This window comes from Heterocephalus glaber, unplaced genomic scaffold (genome assembly GCF_053883595.1).
Source record: "Heterocephalus glaber isolate CG9 unplaced genomic scaffold, H.glaber_assembly_v1.0 deba00001564, whole genome shotgun sequence".
In the NCBI taxonomy this organism is placed as follows: domain Eukaryota; kingdom Metazoa; phylum Chordata; class Mammalia; order Rodentia; family Bathyergidae; genus Heterocephalus; species Heterocephalus glaber.
In genome coordinates, this window is record NW_028258351.1 from 2,035,167 (window position 1) to 2,053,662 (window position 18,496).

Here is an 18,496-nt window from a genome sequence, read left to right on the forward strand (position 1 = left end):
AAATCCCTGGCCCTTAAAGAAGTATTTTTTAAATATGTAGTATTTCATGTTTTAAGTTATGGTATGAAATACTTAGAAATAAATCTTATATCTTAGTTTTGGTTTTCTTTTAAAAAGATTGCCTTAGTGTAAGTTATTTATGTCAATTTTAATTACTTCTACAAGACTCTCCTGCAAAAAACACACTGGCTGCAAAGTTGTCTGCCAAGAAACAGGCATCCAAACACAGAGATGAAAATGATGATTTTCAGATAGAGAAGAAAAGAATTCGACCCTTAGAAACTGCGCAGCAGGTAAACAGAATATGTTAACTGAAGTAATGTAGATATAGTTCATCGTGGTAGTCCAGTACCAATCACGTTTTCTTTTGTTTTTTGTTTTTTGTTTTCCCGGTATCGGGGATCAAACTCGGGACCTTGCACTTGCAAGGCAGGCGCTGGAACCACTGAGCTAAATCTCTGGCCCTAAACTGTAGTTCTTTTCTTTTTCTTTTTTTTGGTACTGGGGACCGAACTCGGGACCTTGTGCTTTTGAGGATGGCGCCAGAACCACTGAGCTAAATCCCTGGCCCAGCCACATTTTCAGTGGCACTTGTGGAAATTTTTTTTTTAAAAAAATTTTTTTTTTGGTACCGGGGATCAAACTCGGGACCTTGTGCTTGCAAGGCGGGCGCCGGAACCACTGAGCTAAATCCCCAGCCCCTATTGTGGAAATTACTTTGATTGTGTCACATCCATAAATTAAATGGTAGTTTATTATAAGCTCATTTTGTACAGTTGTTTATTATAAAGATATTTGTGAGTATAGCAGCTTACTTACTGTAACATATCATTAAAGCAAAATTACATGATGCTTTCATTTTATGCAGATTTGACAGCAAAATACTTAAGCCATATCTTGGTAATATAGCAACTTTGCCCTTTTTAAATGCCTCCATTCCATTGGTTTTTTTTGGTACCGGGGATCGAACTCGGGTCCTTGTACTTGTGAGGCAGGTAGCGGAATCACTGAGCTAAATCCCCCGCCCTCCATTCCATTGTTTTTATCTAATAATTTTTGATCAAAATAGCTTTGGTATGAATATTCACATTATGGATATTTTGGCATTGATAGTTTTAGTATAATGACAAGCTTTACTTTTACTGGGCTTTTGAGATTGATACTGCATGATAAAACATGTATATTTCTAAAATTTATTAGGAGACCTGAATTACCAGATAATTTTAATGAACTATACTTTTTACAGATGAAGAGAGTTTTTTTTTCTTCAGAATTCATGACAAAGAGGTACAGGGATTTTAATAGACTTAATTTTATAAATACAAAAGTATTAATTGGCCTGTAATCTTTTAATTGAACATGCTCAAAGTATTTGCTTGTTTGTTTTGTTTTGTTTTTGGAGGGTCTTGTCTGTAGCGCACAATGGCCTGGTACTTGCTGTGTAGCCCAGGCTGGCCTTGAACTTGGCAAGCCTCCTGAGGGTTGGTATGGGCATCCACGACCACACCTTGCATCAATAAGTGTTTGCATTCTTATGTAGTTTTTTTTTTTTTTTTTTGGTACCGGGGATCTAACTCGGGACCTTGTGGTTGTGAGGCAGGCAGTGGAACCACTGAGCTAGATCCCCGGCTCTTATGTAGTTTAATATGTGTTCCACTCATAGTTAATTAATTTCTATAAGTAAGCCTTGTTTTTAGAAATAGAATGTGGTATTTTTGCAAAAGCACAAATTGTAAATGAAGTGTGAATCTATAGAGATTCCCGCCTCCTAAAACTATGTACATACAGTTGGATGTTAGAAATTGCAAATTGTAAAACATTTATTCTTTGACTTTTATTTCTTTGATAGGAATAGAATTATCAATATGTATTTTTTTCCCTCCTGATTTAAGTCCTTTTTTTTCTTTTGGTACTGGGGATCAAACTCGGGACCTTTTGCTTGTGAGGCAGGTGGCGGAACCACTGAGCTAAATCCCTGGCCCCTGACTTAAGTCTTTAGCAAGTAGAAAAAAAGCAAAATCCAATTTGGAAGGAAAACTTAGTAATATTTATAAAAGAAATTTCATCAAGTATAATTTAGTTTCTCTACTAAGTAATAGTAATAATACTAGTCAAGTAATTTTATCATGTAGAAAATTATGACTATTTACATTTTAAAATTTTATTTTGAGTTCTCTTCCATGTAGAATGAGGTTTAAATATTGATTTTTCTTTATTTTTCCAATTAAATATGTGATTGAACTTTAATACTGTATTTGATGTCTATGGGAAGATTATTTTATAATACTATAATATTGATACATTACTAATTAAAGCTATTTTGGTTAGAATTCAACAAGTATTACTCATTTCCATTTAAGTGCTATGATGATTTACCTATTTGTGCTTTTAAAAATTATTTGATTATTGCCAGTTAGAAAAAAGTCTCTTTTTTTTAATGTAGAAAGAAACCCCACAGAGATATTTGACCTTTGAGATTACTAGTCTGTCAAATAATTTCAGTTTAAACCTCATCTTGGTTGTGTATTTACAGATTAGAAAGCGTCATTGTTTTGAAAAGGAAGTACCCCATTTGGATGCGCAAGATGCCTTGGAGGACACTCTGAAATTCAATTCCCCATTAGGAAAAATAAACTCCTTTTCTTCACAAAATGTATGTATTTATGCTATTGTTTAGTTGAAAGAAGAATTTTGCAAGAGTTGTGTATACCATTGTGAGCTTGGCAGGTGTTTAGTACTTACAGACTTTAATGGTGAGACTGCTGGTAATGTAGAATTTGACTTTGTTTCCTTTCTAATGTGCTGAGAATCAAACTGAAAGCCTTGTGCATTCTAGGCAAGTATTCTGCCACTGGGCTACATCCCCACCCCATAGTGTTACTTTTTGGTATTGCATAATAATGTGTTGACATCTGTAAGATCTGTATATGTGAGACTCAGTGAAATAAATGTTAGCTATAAATGACCAGTACATGATATGGGCCTTTTTCTGCCCTGTCCCCCATTCTCAGGCAATCACAGGTTTTGTGTTCAGATTTAATTGTACTTTGTTGATGATATTCATTGGAAGTCTTATAATTAGAGAAATCAACTAGAAACTTTTGGTATTAAATTGTCAATTATCATTGACAGTGATATAGCATCATTGTATGATAAAATATGCTACATATTTTGCTCTGCTAATATTTTCTCATTTTCTTTCATGGTACCTTCTTTTTTTTTTTAAGAGTAGGAAAAATTTATTGAGAGAAAGAAAGCTTCTGTCTAAGAGAGACAGAAGAGGGACCAGAAAGTGGGTTTCCCCTCATGGTACCTTATTTTCTTCATAGCTTTATGATTACTGAATGTACTTGTTTATGTGTTTGTTATGCATTTGCCCTTTCAGGATGTAATATCAGTCTTTTGCATGTATATTCCTGGTGCCTAGAAGACCATGTGGCACATATTAGTTGCTCAGTAAATATTTGTAGAATCTTTTTTTTTTTTGGTACCAGAGATCGAACTCGGGTCCTTGCACTTGCACACCAGGCAGCGAAACCACTGAGCTAAATCCCCAGCCCCTATTTGTAGAATCTTATTGAAGTCTTTTTTTTTTTTTGGTACCGGGGATCGAACTTGGTTCTTTGCGCTTGCGCAGCAGGTAGGGAAACCACTGAGCTAAATCCCCGGCCCTCTTATTGAAGTCTTACAATCACTATGAAATAGTTACCTGTTCCATTTTATAGATAAGGAAACTGAGAAGTAAGTAACTTGCCTAAGCCCATGAACCTGATAAATAGTAGAGCTAAATCCTACCTATGCAGTCAACAATGTTCTAGCAAATACTCTGATTACTTTGTTGTACATTCTCTCTAAAATACCTCTTAGAAGTTTGGAAGCTATTTAAACAGAGTTATACACGGAGATAAGGAAAGAAGTATATAGGAGCATAGGGATGAGGAAGTCAAGTATAAAATAAGCTGTGATTCTATTAGAGAAACATTTTTTTTTTTGCTATTGGGGATTGAACTCAGGACCTTGGCACTTGCAAGGCAGGCATAGTGCCACTTCGCTAAATCCTCAGCTGTCCCTTGGGATTTTTTTTTTTTTTTCATTTAATTTGTTTTTATTTTTTAAAGGGCTGGTGTCTCACTGTGTTTCCTAGGCTGGCCTTAAACTCTTGAACTCAAGTAGCCCTTGCACCTCAGCCTCCCAGGTAGCTGGAACTATAGTTGTATGACACCATGTCTGACTTGGTTTTTTTAGTTTGCTAAATGGGGTTAATAACAGTACCTATGTCACAGGGCTGTTATGAGGATTACAGTTAGCAAAGTTCTTAGAGTATAGCTACCATATTTAGAGATTAAGTAGTAAGTAGTAGAAGTAGTTGAAGCAACCAATACAGACTGAGAAGCCATTATAAAAAGTGCTTAGACATGAAGTGTTCTGGATTTTGGGTATTTCAGATTTTGAAATATTTTTAAATACATATGGGTTGAAGTATGCCTTACCTGAAATGCTTAGGACCAGAAATATTTCAGATGTTGGAGTTTTTTGGAGTTTGGAATATGTGCATTGACTTTATATGATGAGATATCTTATGGATGGGACCGAAGTTTGAACATGAAATTCATTTATGTTTCATAATACACTGTTTAGGGGCCAGGAATGTAGCTCAGTGATTCTGCCACCTGCTTTGCAAGTGCAAGGTCCTGAGTTCGATCCCCGGTACCGAAAAAAAAGCAAAACAAAAAAACCCCCTTAATACACTGTATACACATAATCTGAAGGTAATTTTGTACAATATTTTCAGTGTGTCTGCATTTTGACAGTGACTTGTCACATACAGTCAAGTGTGGAATTTTCCACTTTGACATCTTGTCAGGGCTCAAAATGTTTCAGATTTTGGATTAGAATATTTAATGTGTAGTCACATATTTATAGTTCTTGTCTTTAACTTCTGGTAATAAAAGTTATTATATTGATGAATAATAGTATATATTTGTAGTTCTTATCTTTAATTGCTGTGAAAAGGCATTATATATTTTATATACATATATATAATTTTTTTTTTTTTTTCCTTTTGGTAGTGCTGGAAATTCATCCCCAAGGCCTCATGCATGCTAAGCAAGTGCTCTGCCACTGAACTGTATCCCTAGCCCAATTAATGTAAATTTTGAGGAGTAGGTCTAAGGTAAAAAGGAATTAAGTAAAAAAATTCTTTTAATATCTTGTAAGGATGAAAGCATTTTAGTCCAGACCACTTGACTCTGAGTACCTGAATTAAGCCAAATGTTTTGATTGATTTCACCTTTTGGTTAGGTAGTATATTGACATTGTGGATTGTTAATATTATGGTCTTACCAATAAAATATAATTATATCTATACTTACATTTATTTCAGCTTTATTTTTAGATCAGAAATTATGCTTTCTTTTTTGGCTGTAGATGACATAATTTTCCATTTGTGTAGAAATGGAATGATATTTTTATAAATGGGTGATTGATTACTCCATAATGTTAAAGGTCTTGTTTTCTGTGTCTCACAAGTGAATATTTATTGAACACACTAAATTTCTCAATTAAATCTTATAACTCAAATGATAACATTTCACTAGTGTGACATAGAACTTCTGTTTGTAAGAAGACATAAGTGAGATGTGCCATACTAATAAAACACATAGAGTAAACCTCAGTGACATCAAAGCATGTTTGCAATGCAAAAAACATACGGTTGAGTTCTAGTATTTGTTCTTTTTTGAAGTTTGTAGTGAAAAACATGAATGTATAAAGTAATTTTATATACTTTCTGAATGGTTGGACAAACACATCCTATAAATTCTGGGGTAAGTGACCTACATTTTCCATTATTTTCTTCCTAATAAAAAAAATAGAATAAGTAGTTACAATAGAAATAGTCATTAGAAAATATCAGTGCATGTGAATGTCCCTTTTTTATTTTAGTAAATTATTAGTAAGCTTAAATATCTCATGGATGTTTAGCATTAAATAGTACACCTAGTTTTTCAGAGAAGTAGGACTAATCATCTCCATGAATATAAAAGAATAAAGGGGCTATAAGTAGAGCTTATTTAAGGAATGATATCTTGGGTGTCACAGAGGAGAATTTTTTTAGGAAACTGACCTTGGTTTCTGTTATAACATTTTTTAGTCCTTGCGAAGGGACATTATAAATTACAAAAGTATTTTCTATAGCCTTTGCAATAGGTGATTTCATAAGGAAGTAGAATATAGTAATTTCATACATACTAATTTCATGTTTTAATGACTGCACAGCATCTTTTAGGAATAATCTTTTTTTTATTTTAAGTACCGGGGATTGGACTTGGGTCCTTGTGCTTGCGCAGCAGGCGGCGAAACCACTGAGCTAAATCCCTGGCCCCAGAACAGCATCTTTTAAACTAATCAAATTTTTGCTGGGCATGGTGGCACATTCCTGTAATCCCAGCATTGGGGAGGCTGAGGCAGGAGGATTTCTGTGAGTTAGAAGCCAGCCTAGGCTACATAGTGAGTTCAAGGGCAGCCTGAACTACATAGCAAGACCTTGTCTCAAAAAAGAACCAAAAAAAGGGCCGGGGATTTAGCTCAGTGGCACTACTTCTTCGCAAGCGCGAGGTCCCAAGTTTGATCACTGGTGCCAGAAAAAAAAGTTATTTTTGGTAAAATACTTGAAAAATGCCACCTATATTTTAGAAATTTTCCTGTTGAAAGATCATATATGTCACTCATTTTATCATATTTTAATCTAGACTGTTTAAAGACTTTTTTTGACTCATACTCTTTTTTTTTTTTTTTTTGCGGTACCAGGGATCGAACTTAGGACATTGTGTTTGCGAGGCAGGCGCTGTGCCACTGAGCTAAATCCCTGGCCCTAAAGATTTTTTTATTACAATTATTTTAAGGGGTTTTTTTGGGGGGTCAGTTTTCCTTTTTGGTACTGGGAATCAAACTCAGGGCCTCGCATTTGCCAGGTAGGCGCTGCGCTGCTGAGCTATATCCCCGGCCCTTTTATTACCATTATTAACACATATTAGTTGTATAAATTATTGGGTTTCACTGTGACATTTCCATATGTGGATATATCATGATTTAATAACGTCTGCCTTTTCTTCTATCTTCTCTTTCCTTTCACCTTCCCTCCTCAATCTCTTTTCCTTCCTTAATAGTTTCTCTTTTACTTTCAGATTTTTTTTTCCCAGTTTCTACATGTGAGAGAAAATACGCAATACTTGCTTTTGTGCCTGGTTTATTTTGTTTAACATGATGCTGTCATTTCTATTTTCTTGCAAATGACATGATTTCATTTGTTATGGCTGAATAATAAACCACTGTTTATATGTACTGTTTTCTCTCCCTTCCCCTTCCCTTTCCCCCTCCCCCTCCCTCTCCCTCTCCCCTCCCCTCCCCTCCCTTTCCTTCTATCCTGGTTCTCTCTATGTAGTTCAGGCTGGCCTTGAACTCACTATGTAGCCCAGGCTACTCATGGCAATCCTCTTGTCGCGGCCTCCCGTGTGCTGGGACTACAGGCATGAACCACCATGCCCAGCCTGTACTCTGTACTGTACTTTTTAATGCATTCATTTGGCGATGGGCACCTTGGCTGATTCCATATCTTGGCTGTTGTAAATAGTGCCATAATAAACATGAATATACAAGTGACTGACCACTCCTGTTTGTCTGTCTGTCTGTCTGTCTCTCTCTCTTGTTCTAGTTCTGTGAAGAATGTCATTGGTTTTTTGATGGGGATTGCTTTGAATCTGTAGATAGTTTTATTAGTGTGGCCATTTTAACAATATTAATTCTAATTAAAGAGTGTGGGAAGTGTTTTAGTTAGGGTTTTGTAATTGTCATTGTAGAGTTCTTTCTCCTCCTTAGGTTTGTTCCTAAGGTTTCTTATGTTAGGCTTTGGTGAATGAGATTACTTGTTGAATTTCTCAGTGAATTCATTATTGGTATATAGAAAAGCAACTGGTTTTTGTATGTAGAGTTTGTATCCTACTACTTTGCTAAATTCGTTTATTCCAAGTGTTTTGGTGGAGTCTTTAAGATTTTCTAAATACAGAATCATATTATTTGCAAAAAGGAGTAACTTGACTTTCTCCTTTCCTATTTATATCCCTTTTATTTCTTTCTTTTGCCTAATTGCTGTGGCTAAAATTTCCATTACTATATTGAATTTGAGTGGTGGGAGTAGACACCCATTCTTGTTCCTGATTTCAGAGGAAATGCATTTAGTTTTTCCCCATTAAGATGTTGGTTATGGGTTTTCACATATAATCTTTAAATTTGTTTTTCCTTGCAATCCTGGATGGGGGTTGAATTGGACTCAGGGCCTTAGATAAGTATTCTCCTGCTGATCTGAATCCTCAACCCTGTTTATTTATTTATTGGTCCTGGGGATCAAACTCAGGACCTTGTGGTTGCGAGGCAGGCGCAGTGCCACTGAGCTAAATCCCTGGCTTTATTTTTAATTTAGTTTTTAAATATTGAGACCATGTTGCTAAGTTGCCCAGACTGGCCTTGAACCTGAATCTTCCTGTCTTGGCCTCCTGAGAGCTGAGGTCACTGGTATGCTGTGCCCAGCTCATACATAATAGCTTTTGTCATGGTGAGGTATGATTCTGATACACTTGCTGTATTCAGGGCTTTGATGCTGAAGGAATGTTGACTTGTATCAAAGGTTTTTTCTGTATCTGTTGAAATAATCATGTAATTTTTATTATTGATTCTACTTAGGTGCCATTATGTTTGATTTGTGTATATTGAACCATCCTTGCATCTCTGGAATAAAACCAACATCATCATGGTACATGATCTTTTAGGTGCTGTTGAATTTGATTTGCTAATGTTTTACTGAGGATTTTTGCATCTGTATTAATCAAGGATATTGATCTATAGTCTTCCTTTTTTGTTGTTATAGCCTTATTAGGTTTTGGTAGTAAGTAATAGCATTGTAAAATGAGTTTGGAAGGCTTTCTTCTTTTTCTGTTGTATGGATAGTTTGAGGAACATCAGTGTTAGTTCTTCTTTAAAAGTCTGGTAAAATTCTGCAGTGAATCTGTCCAGTTCTAAGTTTTCTTTGTTGGGAGACTCTTTGTTACTGTTCAGTATCCTTTCTGGTTGATCTATTTAGGTTTTTAATATCTTCTTGAATCAATTTTGGTAGGTCATAGTGTGTCTTTCTATTCTCTAGATTTCCAATTTATTGGAATATAGTTTTTCAAAATATTCCTTAACAATTCTATGAAATTCAGTGCTATTGTTGTAATGTTCCCATTTTTTTGGTACCGAGGATCGAACTTGGGACCTTGTGCTTGCGAGACAGGCGGCAGCACCACTGAGCTAAATCCCCGGCTCTTAAATATTCCCTTTTTTATATCTAATTTTATTTGGGTCTTTTTCTTTTGGTTAGTTTAGCTAAGGTTTTGTCAATTTTGTTCATCTTTTCAAAGAACCATTTTATTTTATCGATCCTTTGTATTGTTCTTTTGGTCACTATTTCACTTGTTTTCTCCCAGGTCTTTATTTTTTTTTCTACCAACTTTGGGTGTAGTTCTTGTTTTTCTAGGACTTTGAGATGGAGGATTAGTTTTTTGAGATTTCTCTCTTTTTTAAAAATTTTATTTTAACATAGGCATTCATAGCTATAAACTTCCCTCTTAGTATTGCTTTTGCTCACAGGTGCTGGCATGTTGTATTTTCATTTTCATGTGATTCTAGGAATTTTAAAATTTACCTCTTGATTTCTATAGTGACCCACTGTCTGTTCAAAAGTGTGTTCAAATTTTATGGGTTTATGTGATTTCTGTAGTTTTTTTTACTGTTGATGTCTAGCTTAATTCCATTGTGATCTAATAAAATGCAAGAAATTATTTTAAATTATTTTGAATTTGTTAAAATTTGCTTTATGGCCTACTGTATGATCTGTTTTGTAGAAAGTTTCATGGGTTGTTGAATGTGTGTTCTGTAACTGTTCAGTGGAATATTTTTAGATAACTATTAAGTCCACTTGACCTATAGTGTAATTTAGATATTTCTTTGTTGATTTTTCTGTTTTGTTTTGGTCTGGATGATATATTGGTGAGAGTGGGGTATTGAAGTGCATACTAGACAGGCACATGCTTGGCAGTTGCTGTGAGCTACATTCCTAGACCCCAGAAAAGTAGTTATTTGGATTCAGAAATTAATGGCTTAGTTCTCTTATCCCTAAAAAGGTACCAACATTACAATCTTCATACTTTTTTTTATCTGCAGTTCTGTTATTTTGGACAGATTTTCTCCATAAATTATAAATTAGTTTAATAAAATTCTGTTTTCCTCTGAATTTGACATTAAACTTTCTAGGTTTGACTTTCAAATTTTCTTAATTTTTTAATAAAATAACTTAGTTTCCAAACTGTGGTTTGGAGAATTCGATAGTTGTCTTTTTGTCTTTCTGCTGTCTCTGGTCTCCTCTTTGCTTAAGTGAGAAAATGGTAGGTCAGTGATAGAACCTGCGCAGCAGGCACGATGCTCTGGTTTTGATCCCAGCACTGAAAAAAAGAAAATATTATCACTACCGCCTCATATGGATAACCTTCTAGTATCCACTGCTTGTTCCCTTTCTTGTCATTTTAGATTAATTTTCTTACATTGATAATTCATATATCAGAGATCTAGTGAGATATCAGTGTCCACGTGGTCAAAGTGTTAACAAAAAGTTAAGAAAAATTCTGATATTGAGATTAGAATGTTAACATTCTGGTTCATTGTTCCGCCATCCATATTTTTTTCTCTAGAATTTACATTTATTCTTTTAGTAAATCATTGAAATTGGCAAGATATTGTTACAGACAAATTCTTATGATTTTTAGCTTTTAATTTGTTAAATAAGTGCTAACATTCTCTCTATACTTTAATAAAATAATTTAGTTGAATGTAATGGGTTATTTTAATAATTTTTGCCTGAAATATGTAGTAGAAGCTTGGGTCCAGCAGAGGGCGCTGTTGACCTTCTGAGTGTTGATGTTACGATGACCTTGGGCTTTTTTCCCCTTTCTTCCTCCCATACCTTGTCCTTCCTTCCCTTCTTCCATACTCCCACCCTTTTTGTCTTTATTTAATATATCCTCTAGGCTTGCAGGAGAAAATGACCAGTTCTCTCAAATGAATTTTTTTGTTTTGGTACCGGGGATCGAACTCGGGACCCTGCGCTTGTGAGGCAGGTGGTGGAACCACTGAGCTAAACCCCTGGCCCTCTCTCAGATGAATTTTACAAGTCATTTTCTCATAGTTTTAATTTATTTTATTTGAAATAACTAGTCAACATGACTGCATACATATGTATGGTGGTGCGCTAATTGGATGCCAGACACTCTTCTAAGCGCTTTAGAAATATTCACCTAGAGAATACAGGTTAATGTGAGCTAATATTTATTGCCAAACTCTATTAACTTTTCTTTGGATTTGGCAGTTTGCAAACTAACACAAAAAATTTTAACTCAGTCCTTATAACAATCTTGTGGGGAAGGTATTAGTATTTTCCCTAATTATACATGAGAAAATTGAGGCACAGAGTAGAAACTGGGTTAAACGGCAGGCAGTCTGGCTACAGGCTAGAACCTCTCAAACACCTTAACATTCTGCCTCTGAATAAACTCTTCCACATGGCCTTCGAATGGAAGACACTTCATTTTTATATCGTCACAGGTCATAGGCATTGCCATGTAGATAATTTGTCAAGATAGTTTGTTATTTAGTCTCCCAGCACCTAGTCTTGGTCTTTACAGTGCTCACCAAAGTTTATGTTACTCATTTATATATAGGTTTAGCCATTTTGTTTTGTTTGCCTCATAGCCAGGCTATTCATAAGGACCTGTGTGATGTCTTTCTTTTTCACATTTTTATACCCAGCATGTAGCACACATCCTACATTTAGTAAGTACTCATATTTTTATTAGTGAATGAAAACACAGCCAAAGATAGGAAATGCATGATTCATTTTTACTTGTAGATTGTAACTTTTACTGAGATACATATACTTAAGGGAATATGATGGTATTGTTAAAATATTTTTTTCTTCTGCAACACATTTTGGTTGTAGTTAAAAAATATATTAGCATATAAAAGACTAAACAGTGATTTCAAGGATTGAGATATATTGGCATTTAATTTAACCAAAAGATGACAGCTTTTGATTTCTGTAGCTACCATGGGAACAAGTTATTAAATAATAAAGAAGTAGTTGAAGTATCATTTATTCAAGGGAGCAAAATTTCTGAAACTTATTCTATGCTAGTCACTTAAAAATAATCTGTATTTTTTAGTGTAACGATATGGTAGCTTTTTAGAACCTATACTTATGCCAGATAGTTTATATCAACACTGTGAAGAAGATAGAGTAGATATTCATCTCATTCTTCTAGGTAAGAACATTGAAGTCAGAAGATAATAGATGATTTGACCATGGTCATATTGCAGATAAATGGTGGAACCATGATTTGAACCTAGTTCTAAAATTCAATGACTATCCATTCGTGGATTATAAATGAGGGAAAGGAGAGAAAAAGTAGGATTTTTTTGTTGTTAGTTGGTGATAAAAAACCAAAACTAATATATGAGAGAAAATAGCTTCTGTTATCTAGTATATCTGGTCCTATAATATCTGAAGCAGCCAGTCTGTTTGGAGAGGTTAATTTACCTTACACATTTTGTGTACCTTATCTATTAAAGAGCCAAAGGAAATTTTAAACTCAATTTAAAAAAAAATTATGAGGAATAACTATTCTTTGAAAAACTTTTAACAGTATAAACCAGCACAGGATAAAAATTAAATATTCTCCCTTATATTACTTCCATCTTTCAGCTTCCCAGCAGTAAACAACCCTAAGTCATGAGAATCTTTCTAGATCTTTTCTGTAAGTTTATGATAGATATTTTTTATAATTCTTTTATAGTTTTGGTTTTATATTTGACTGCTGTATTTATAGGGTTTATTTTAATATATGTATGAGATCAGGTTCTAACTGTATGTTTGTTTGGTTTTTTGGGGCCACCAGAGCTCGAACTTGGGACCTTGTGCTTGCAAGGCAGGCCCTGGAACCATTGAGCTAAATCCCTGGCCCCTAATTGTATGTTTTTCAAAATAGATCATCAGCTTTCCGGAGTCCCTTGCAGCGTAATTTTTCTAGTTTTGAAGTTTTGCTACTGTTATATTTAAGTTGTTACATATACTTGGATTGGTTCCTGAACTTTTTTCCTCAGTACATTTAAAACAAACACGTATATATGTCTGTCTGTCTGTCTGTCTGTCCACCCATCTATCTAACCTACCTCTGTATCTGTCTACCTAATAGTAACAGCCGAAGAGTTTTACATGGCTTCAAACAAGAAAAGCAGAAGATTCTTGCCCGTTTCTTCATCAATTCTCATTATCTGAAGGCAGTGATTTTCACTCATTTTACTTAATTCTGATGTTTATTCGGATGGGATAATATACTTGTTCTGCTTTTCTCTTGAAGTTTGTCTTTCTGCTCCCTGCTATCCTGTCCACCCTTCTCTTTACTTCTCCCCCTACCTTCCCAATATTTGATATTTAAATTATTGTAATTCTATAAATATCATTCACAATTGATTATAGTTCTTTCTCCAAACCAGGATTTATTTTTTCTCATGTTAATAGTTGTTATTTGCTTAGTTTTCTATAGGTCTGTAACTGTTCATCCTGAAAGTCTTATTAGAACTGAAAATCTGTCAATTCATTCAAATACATGAGATAATGAATGTCCATGGTTTTAGACTCTCAATTTAGTAGAAAAAATGAAAAAAAACCCCTTCTTTTTGAGACAGGGTCTCACTACATAGTTCAGGCCAACCTTGAACTCACTATGTAGCCCAGGCTGACTTTGAACTTGTAATGAGCCTCCTGCCTCAGCCTCCTGAGTGCTGGAATTACAGGTGTGTGCCACCACAGCCAGCCAAAAAATACTTTTGGTGTTGAACTGCATTTTATATTTCTTAATGAGGCTGATTTTTTTCAGAACACAAAAGCATTATCTATTTCTTGTAGAAAATGTAAAACCCATCAAAATAGGCACTTAAGTTTTTTTTTTTGAAGTAAAACTTTTATTGGTACATTTTAGATATATGTAATGATAACATTCACCATAGCGAATTTGTACCTGTACATGATATATCTTGCTTCTTTTTTCCCCCATTACCCCTCTTGACCCCTCGTCCCCTTCTTATTTACAAAAGGCTTATTTCCATTTTTTCCTTCTATTTTTTTTTCTCCTTGTCTCTTCTTTTCTTTCCCACTCCCCCCTCCCTTGTTCTCCTCGTTTGAACGTTTACTTCCCGTTTTCCAATATCCGTTATACATTTGGTTCTTATTTTCACTTTCAGTTTCTCACACCAGAGAAACAATGTGATATTTAAATATGTGCATCTGATTTATCTCACTTAAAGAGAATGGTCTCAAGGTGGATCCATTTAGCTAGAAATATCTCAAGCTTATCCTTCTTTATTGCAGAGTACTACTCCATTGTATAAAAACCCATCTTCTTTATCCATTCATCAGTTGATGGGCAACTTAACTTGGGCTGTTTCCAAGATTTAGCTGTTACAAACTGTGCTGCTATAAACATGGGTTGCACTTAAGTTATTCACATTAATTCTATCTTTTTTTTTTTTTTTTTTGGTACCGGGGATTGAACTTGGGTCCTTATGCTTATGAGGCAGGCGGCAGAACCACTGAGCTAAATCCCCAGCCCCTTCACATTAATTCTAACTTAGCTGTCTCTTAGTGTCAACCCCTGATATTTTGCCTACTTTCTGTTCTTACACACATGCAATTAGTTACCCATTGGTATATAGCAAACCAACCATTTATTTATCTTACTATTTGGGAGAGCAGCAATTTAGGGAGGCCTCAGCCAGGCATGTCTTCTGCTGATCTCAGCTGGTCTACTCATGTGCTGTGGTCAGCTGCAGATGACCTGTAAGTTAGAAAAGCAGCCCTCCTTCAGGGAGCTGACTGTCGTTGATTGGGACCGTGAGGCGGGCAGCTCTCATCATTTAGCAGGCTAGTACCAGTTTTATCTTTAGGGTGGCCCCAAGGTTCGAAGAGCAGCCAGAAAATCAACATCAATATGCAAATACCCATTGATTCTCTGTGTCAGATTTGTTGATGTCCAGTCACCAAAAGCAAGTTATGTAGCCAAACCCACATTAAAGGGTAGAATTCATTTTTTGGTGGGGAGAAAAACAAAGTAACCTTGCAAAGGGGCTATTTACTTAGGTGGCAAAAATTTATGGCCATTTTTGTTTTGTAATATATATTACACATATACTTTTTTCCCACAAAATTTCGATTGTAGGGTATAGCTTTTGGGCCGGGGATTTAGCTCAGTGGTTTCCCCACCTGCTTTGAAAGCACAAAGTCCCAAGTTCGATCCCTGGTACCAAAAAAAAAAAAAAAAAAAAAACCTTATGGATATAGCTTTTATTTTTCACTTAGTATATCTTGGTCATAGTAAAGGTGTTTTAAATTTAATTAAGCTGGCATAGGTAAGTGTAAACTTGTGACAGACAAACGGTTGCATTCTTGCTGTTTTGAAGGAGTGAACCTCTTGCCAGTCCATTATTCTAACAGATAGGTACAGATCTCCAGACACATCTCTTCTGACTGGTTTCACATTTTGTACCAGTGGTTTGTGCTCACTGCAGAAGCCAGACTGAACGACAACCATGGCTATTTATTTCAGTTAATTAAAATTAAAATTCACTTTCTCAGTTGCACTAATCACATTTCAAGTGCCCAGTAGCTCTGTGTGCCTAACAGCAAGTGTATTGAATAGTGCAGATATGGAACATTCCATCATTGGAGAAAATTCTCTTGGATGGGACTGCGTTAGCAGCTTCTATGTTGATAGCATCTACTTTTTAATGCTCATGAAGGAAGCAAAACTATTTTGTATAGGTTTTGTTTATTGCATTGTAGTCAATATGCGAAAGATGACTGGATAGGGTAATATTTTCTCACTTACTTTAAAAAGTTCATTGACCAAAGTTTGAAAAATACCAAAACCATAAGGGAGAAAATAAAAATCTCCTTCAATCCCAAGGGCCAGGACTTTAAAATTTCTAATGTACAATTTGATTAATTTTCACCAACTACATAATACATATACATCTTTAGCACAGTTGGTGTATTCTTTTAAAATTTTAGTGCTTGGGGATCAAACTTTTGGGGCCTTGGATATGCTAGATAAGTGCTCTACCACTGACCTACGCCCATGATGCTGAGTGTTTGGACTTAATAATAAGATGGGCACATAAGTTTGTTTCTTATTATTATCACATCAGGAAACAAGATGCCAGTTTTTCTCACTGCTGTGATGCTAACTAAATTTGACCACTTGAACATGGTGACTACCCATGTTTCTCTACTGTAAAGGTACATTTTCCTTTTATAATTGATGAATAATCTGTGAGATGATACTTTAAGATTTTGTGAATATCCTATTCTCTTACAACTTTTCACTCAGTGATTTTAGCATCCATTTATATAGTTTACCGAAATCAGTTATTATATGAGAATTGTAAAATTATGATTCAAAAATTTTATCATTCTACTTAAATTTTTTAGCTGGCATTTCTCTGTAGAAAACAGCTTTCTTTCTCTGCCATTTTTCTCCTTTGAGCCTCCATTTTTTAAAAAAAATAAACACCCCAGGTATTTATCATGAAGTTGGTCAGTGTGACTCACCACTACTTTGAGACTCATTGCTCTAGTCACATATATAAAGTGCTTTTGTATAAGGATTTTTATTTAAAGCAGGTCACTCATCTTTATGATATGTTTGTTAAACCAATTCTTGCTGCATAAGATTGGTCTGATATAAATTTAGATAAAAATTATCCCACTTTGGATCTTTCTTGATTAATTCTACTGAAACAGACTTTTCAGAAACTGGGGCAACTGTGTTAAGGAATTCCCATTTACACTAGGCAAGAAAGTAAACAGTAAGTGGAGAGTAGGGTAACAAATACTTACGGTATCAAAAAACAACTGTGAAAAGGATCTGTCTTAATGTGCTAGCCCATTGCAGTTTAACATATTGCTTACAACCGTCACAATAGAATTGGAGTGACTTCAGTTACACATTCCAGGAGACTGGCAGTCTGTTACAATCAGAGTCTGAACTTCAGAGCAGGCTAATTTACAGCGATGGGATGAAGAAAATTGGATTTGTATTACACACTCTCACCTGACACTGTATCTGATCCCTTACTTGCTGATTGACATCTTGAATGAGTTCTTTGAAGCAAGTTCCAGCTTAATTAAAACGTTTGCTTGGTTAGCAGTGATCTGTGAAAGCCTGTGATAAATATTGAATCAGGTTCACCTGCTGGTTGCTGTGAGTGGATAAACAGCTGCTTTGTGCAGTTTAATCATGAAACTGGCAGTAAAGTACTACTACTGTTTGAATTTTTAGAAAAAGAACAATTGAAAAGATATTGTTATGTCACTTTTGCTGTGTTACTGGAGTGTGTGCTTATGTGAGATTTTGCACAACAGGCATTCAGTACCTGTTTAGATGGCTTGAACAACAGCAAATGGCTGATAAAGTTAACAATAAACCCAAAGATTGTAGTATAATTCAGCGCTCATTGGCACTTTAACATTAGCTTTCCATGTGTACAGCTTTTGAAATAAAAAGGACAATATTTTGCTTTTTCATCTAGTTAAATAGATTAAAATGATCCTGTTAATTAAAACTTTAAGATGAGTTTAGCTTCTTCACAAATTATTTATTTTGTAGCAACTTGAAGAATTGTTTTAGAATACTTTCTCCATGTAAAATAGAGTTCACATTGTGAATGAGCCAAATATTTTAACTTTATGTTAATATTAGGCAGTTAACAGACATTAATGTACAGATGAGTTTAAAAGCAGTGGATGAACCTTTATGAAATTATCTTCTTTTGACGGTCACTTTATTTCTTTATGGACTCAATGTGGCCAAGTTGGTTGCAAAGAAAATGCTGCTTTCATCTGATGCCCATTATGAAACCAGATATAAATTATAGAATAAAGCCCTCAAACAGTCAGTCACAGTCCCCTTTGAGAAACAGATGATAATGATCAATTCACTTTCTTGAAATGGATGGAAAAACCCAACCTATAATCCCAGCTACCCGGGATGCTGAGGCAGAAGGATAGGAAGTTTGAGTGCAGCCTGGGTTACTTAGTGAGACTTTGTCTCAAAATAAAAAAATAAAAAATGCTGGAAATGTTGCTCAGTATTTGAGTGCTTGGTTAGCGCTGGGTTCACTCCCTAGTAGAAACATCTATGCAAAATTGTGTTGTGGTTTCTGGGTGATCACAAACCTCTGTAAACAGTCCATGGACACTAATTAAGAACTATTTCTTAATAAATTAGGTTGAAAACTTTTGGTAAGGAAGGGTTAATATAAAAGCTATTCTTCTGGGCTTTAAGCAGCTAAAGAGAAA

At 35.0% G+C, this 18,496-nt stretch overlaps 1 protein-coding gene across 2 annotated transcripts in view; it reads left to right on the top strand.

Moving 5' to 3' along the window:
• Brip1 (BRCA1 interacting DNA helicase 1) overlaps nucleotides 1-18,496 on the top strand; it is a 143,009-nt gene that overhangs the window by 10,287 nt on the left and 114,226 nt on the right. For both annotated transcript variants that reach the window (XM_021248691.2, XM_087191448.1), the window contains exons 5-6: nucleotides 166-293; nucleotides 2,534-2,653. In XM_021248691.2, the coding sequence (XP_021104350.2) occupies nucleotides 166-293; nucleotides 2,534-2,653 (248 nt within the window). The remainder of the gene's footprint in view (nucleotides 1-165; nucleotides 294-2,533; nucleotides 2,654-18,496) is intronic.